The sequence below is a fragment of the Crocodylus siamensis genome, chromosome 2 (assembly GCF_052110815.1).
Source record: "Crocodylus siamensis isolate JL-2025a chromosome 2, ASM5211081v1, whole genome shotgun sequence".
Lineage (NCBI taxonomy): Eukaryota > Metazoa > Chordata > Crocodylia > Crocodylidae > Crocodylus > Crocodylus siamensis.
Window position 1 is genome coordinate 172,666,875 of NC_143396.1, and position 5,509 is coordinate 172,672,383.

General features: G+C 53.3%; 1 protein-coding gene across 1 annotated transcript; it reads right to left on the minus strand.

Moving 5' to 3' along the window:
* Positions 1-625: 625 nt before the first annotated feature.
* On the minus strand, positions 626-3,483 carry LOC149871336 (dispanin subfamily A member 2b-like). Its single transcript, XM_090032327.1, has 2 exons — positions 3,205-3,483; positions 626-1,311 (listed from the first exon to the last, which is right to left on the minus strand). The coding sequence occupies exons 1-2, from the start codon at positions 3,427-3,429 to the stop codon at positions 1,138-1,140; spliced, it is 399 nt and encodes a 132-aa protein (XP_089888453.1). The 5' UTR covers positions 3,430-3,483; the 3' UTR covers positions 626-1,137.
* Between the last annotated feature and the right edge of the window lie 2,026 nt (positions 3,484-5,509).

Below are 5,509 nucleotides of genomic sequence, written 5' to 3' on the forward strand. Positions count from 1 at the left end.
GGAGTGATACTTGGAGTGTAGATATATATAACCTTATATATATATATTTTTTTTTATAAATAAAATATATATGAAATATTTTTACAAACCTCCCCCCTCAAAAAAACTTGTTTGAGTGTCTCCACTTTGCTGGGGTAGCTGCATCCTTGCTGTAGCTATATAGGCTGCAGCTGGCTGACAGCGTCATGTGTCACCCCAACTGAACTGGCCATTTCCACTATGCCCCTCACATGCCTGCAGCCCTCTGGTAGGAAGTGTTGTTGGCCTGACTAGCTGACCCTTTCTGAAAAGGCTACAGGATGCCTAGAAAAGGGTAGAAGCAGAGCAGTCAAGGTGTCTTGCCACAGCTGTAATTGAACCATGCTCCTGATTGGTGGTAAAGGCTGCCCCCACTTGGCCCAGTTGCAGATGGGCCTCTGGTCATTCAGTCTGAGACCAAGACAGACGAATGTGGTGCTGGCTACTCCCTTCTTGTAGTGCTGGCTACAGAAATGAATATGCCTTAATCATACTAGCCTGATTGGCCCCGAGGACCTTTGAAAACCCCAAATTCCTTCCTCCAAACTGGCTCATGATGAGGCCACATAGGCTTTTGCAAATGTCTGCCTGTAAAGAACACAACAGCTTACAAGAAAGAAAGGGATCTTTTTATTTGAGGGTCAGTGGCTTGGATATCAGGCTTCTACTTGGAACTGAGGGACAAAGCAATGTCACATGCAGAGAACTGTGACTCTCCAGCCCCACAGCAACAGGTGTCCCCAGGTGCCCCCCACCTCCTCAGTGATGATTCCAGCCATTCAGTCAAAGGGCACTTCAGGCGATGGGTTTTGGATGGAGACAGTGCCCACTATCCTCAGTGTAAAGGTGGTGGGTAGCACAGGATGGTCAGTTCCCACGGAGGATTCAGAGATCTTCCTTCAGGATCCCCATACGAAGCTGAGAGCTTCTCTGATGAATGATGCTGGCTGCATGTGGGGCCAGAAAGAAAGCGGTGCTCCTTCTCCAGCTCAGGAAGGTGGCTGGGGAGCACACAGAGCCAGAAAATGGGGAAAGGAAATTGTCGGAGCTGTAGCAGGAACAGCCCTGCCTGTGGGGTGGTGTAACAGCTGCGATCTACCCACATGGCTGAAGGAGAGGCTAGACTCCAGGCTGACTTAAGTTTGCTAGGACGATGACACCTGTTGCCACAAGGATGATGATAAGGATGAAGAACAGGAGGCTCAGGATCAGGGCTGTGATGTTGAGGCACTTGGCAGTGGAGCCGTAGCTGCCAGCACCGCTGTAGTCACCGAGGACTTTGCGATCCCTTGCCTGCAGTGAGGGTCCAGGAGTGGGAGGGGGGTTAGAAGGAGGAAGGAAAGAAGAAGAGAAGGAAATGAGGAAGATAAACACGAAAATACAATACACGGAAGAGCAGCTGTGTTGCCAGGTGCTGTCCACATACATATCAGAGCTGAGACTCAGGGAGGGGAACAAAGGGGTGGGATTCTCTGGTCCTACTGAGTAGAACTGCTTGTGGATTTTCTGGGGACATACGGCTTGGCTGAAAAATGCTCCCTTGTCAAAACAAAAATGTATGTGGAAATCTGGTGTTGCTGAACTTGTTTGCCAGTCTGATTTCTGGCTGACACCTACTGGGTTTCCTGACAGGCTGCTTAGAAGCCCAAGCTTCCAGAGTATGCAGGCTCCTCCAGGACACCCATGCAAGCCTCAGGGTTTCCAGCTCTGGGTCAGTCCATGCCTGAGGTCTTCCCAAGCGCCAGGGACCCCAGGGGTCCCACAGTCTTTGCTGTGTCCCCCCTCAGAATCCCTGTTATAAATCTGTGATCATCACTCCTATCCCTGTTTTCTCTTTAGCTCTTCCAAGTAATCCGTTGTTACACATGTAGTGCCAGGACTTGTGGGCCTATGCCCACTCAGAAACTTTAAGCTCTCCTCTAGAAACAGAGAAGGGTTTAAAGTTTCTGAGTGGGCATAGGCCCACAAGTTGCTTGTGTGTAGAAAGCAGGTAAGACTCCTGCTGAGGTGGCAGAAGTTTCACTGTCCTCAGAGACCAGGTCTATATCTGTTTTGGTGCGGGGAGGCCCCTTGCTGGGAAAAGCAGTATATGCGCATGAACTGTCGGGAGGGAGGGCAGGGGGTAGCTGAGGGGGCGGGTTTTGGAGTGAGGGCTGCATTCCACATCATCAGTTGTCTACAGGAAACAGATGCAGTTCAGATGTAAAGCAAGATAAGGCATAGAAAACTTTCTTGATTAAAGCAACATGTGTCTACAGCGGACTTTCTGTTCAGCTCCTGGGCAGCTAGTTACTGCAGAGGAGACCAAATGCTGTCACCCCTGCAACCTCCCTGCCACCATCACACATTTCTACTTGCTGGTCACTTGCTTGCAAGCTCAGTCATGACCTAAAACCCCTGCACTGAATGGGCGCAACCCCACCTGGATCCCATCCATGTCACAGAAGGGATGAAGGACCCTGATGGGGGCCTGTCTAGGTGCCGAGAGACCTGTTGCATCGCTTAAAACAGTGGTTCTCAACCTTTTTTGTACTAGGACCCATTTGTAACCATTGGTGGGCTGTCCCAACCCAGTGCCCCTCACTCCTGACCTGCTGCCCCCTGCCCCCAGGGGGGGCATGGGAGGGCCCCCCCAAGCCGCTCCTTGCAGGAGCTCTGCCAAACTGCAAGGGAAAAGCCCTGGTTTCCCCCACTTTTCTCCTTTAAAGGGGGATCCATGTTTAAAGTTTGTTGATCCAGTTTTAAAGTCTGTTTGTGACCCTTTCAGATATTCTTGCCAGCCACTTTTGGGTTGGCGACCCACAGGTTACGCTGCCTTAGGAAGTCACATGGTAGGAGATGGGGAGGGGCTGATCTGTGGCACTCCTGGGATGTGCAGGGGGGGAAGGTTCAGCTCCTCACCCCCCACCACCTCCCATGCTTTCAGGTGGTCTGCTTCTCTCCTAGGGCTCCGAGGCTCAAACCTGGAGCTGTTTCTTCCCTACCTGCCCACAGCCCCATACCCCTGCAAACCCCCTCGGCAGCACAAGGGGGGACCTCCTGGCTCCCTCCTCCCGGGGTCTTTGGGGACAGGTTAGGGTGGCCCCAGGGCGCTGTCAGGGAAGGGAGCCCCAAGCAAGCCGCAGACTGTGCCGGCTGAGCAGCGCGGGCCGGGGAGGGGGGAGGGGAGGGCCGGGCCGGCCCTACCTTGACGGAGAAGGCGAGCGCGAAGAAGCCGAGGCAGCAGAAGTTCATGTAGAGCGTGTTGAAGATGGACCAGACGAGGTGGTCGCGGGGCGGCGGCAGCAGCCCGTAGCTCGGCTGCACGGGCGGCCCCAGCGCCAGCCCCTGCTCCGCGTCCTCCTTGAGGTACTCGTAGCCCCGCGCCTGGGCCCCCTGGCCCGGCAGCATGTACTGTCCCGCGCCCTCCATCGCCGCCGCCGCCCGCACTGCCGGCGCGCGCCGCCTCGCGGGACAGCTCCTACCCATCCCCGCCCACCCCACTCCGCCCGTTTCGTTTCCTGGGAGGGGGCAGGCTCCGGGGCAGGGGACGCACACAGACAACACAGCACAGCATAACAGCGCGCACACATCCTGTGCAACATACAGCACAACCAACACACTGGTAACACACAGCACAATACAGGACAGTGCGTGATGCATGCACAGCATAACAGTGTGCCCAGAACACAACACACACAGCACACCACACTCAACACACGCCACTGCACAGTACAACAATGCAACACAGCTCACACACAACATGCCCAGCATAACACAACGTGCGTGGAGGGACCAGCACCACTACCTTCCTCCCCCAGCGGGGAAGGAGGCGGCGCCCGGGTGGCCGTGGCTTGCTCCATTTGCCCAGGGAATCAGTGGCAGAGCTGGGCACAGACCCAGCATCATAGAGTCATAGAAAAGTAGGGCTGGAAGGGACCTCCAGAGGTCGTCTAGTCCAAGTCCCCACCTGAGGCAGGATCATCCCTATCCAGACCATCCCATACACATCCATTGTCTAACCCGTCAGCAAAACCTCTAGCATAGCCCGGTTCACAAAGGGACTGGATACATTCATGGATGATAGATCTGTCAGCAGTTATTGTACAGAACGGTGGCATCTCTCAGCAAATATTGGTGGATGTTAGGGAGACTACTGAATAGGGGATACATCGCTCTGGAGATAGGCAGCTCCATGCTCTCCTTCTGCAGCATCTACTTCTGTCAGGGGCAAAATACTGGATTACATGGACCATGGGTCTGACCCAGTACTGCACTACTTAGAAGCACAGAAAGTTAGGGCTGGAAGGGACCTCAGGAGGTCATCTAGTCCAACCCCCTGCTCAGAGCAGGACCAGCCCCAACTAGATCATCACACCCAAGGCTTTGTCTATCCAGGTCTTAAAAACCTTCAAGGATGGAGATCCCACCACCTCTCTGGGTGACCTGTTCCAGTGTTTTACTACCCTCCTAGCGAGAAAGTTCTTCCTAATATCTAACTTAAACCTCCCTTGCTGCAACGTGAGACCATTGTTCCCTGCTCAGTCATCTGCCACCACTGAGAACAGTCTAGCTCTTTCCAACCCCACTTCAGGTAGTTGAAGACTGCTATTAAATCCCTTCTCAGTCTCCACGTCTCTAAACTAAATAATCCCAGTTCCCTCAGCTTCTCCTCAAAAGTCATGTGCCCCAACCCTCTCACCATTTGTGTTGCTCTCTGCTGGACTCTCTCCAGTTTGTCCACATCCTTTCTGTAGTGGGGGCCCCCAAACTGAACACAGTACTCCAGCTGTGGCCTCACCAGTGCTGAATAGAGGGGAAGAATCACTTCCCTTGAACTTATGTTCTCAAACTAAACTACACATGATCTTAGCCTAAAAGGGCCAAGAACTGATACCTGTCAACCCTGGCACAACCACAAGCACCTGAAATCACCACAGGTCAAGCTGGGGGACAACAACCACCAATGTCCTACTGCTGCAAAGGTTGCTGAAATATGCTCAAGATATCCAAGAAGGCCATGCCTGCCCCACTACAGAAGGTGGCAAAACCCCCACAGTCCATATCAACCTGACTTCAAGGTAAAATTCCTTCCTGACCCCAAATTTGGTGATTAGTATGACCCTGAGCAGAGGGGCAAGATCATTTAGCCAGGAATCTCCCAGAATTTAATTCCCACTCTGCTCATAATCCCCAGCCTTGGCTGCAGCCAACCCCCAATGGTTCTGAGAAAGGCTTTACAAACCCATGATTCATGTAGCAACCTGAGGGGAAAAAAAATCCTCAGATACCCCACCTGACCTTGGTAGCCAGGAACATGCTGTAATGCCTGCCCTTGTGGATTGGAGTCCACAGCAAAGGGCAGTGGGGTCCTGTGAATCCGCTCAACAGGGCAGGGTGAAGGAGGCGGCATGGCCACCACCTTGGTTTCTGTGGGACCATCCCAATTGCAGCAGCTGTGCCACTGGGCCTGTGAAGTCACCCACAGGATTTCTTTTCCATGCTCCATGCC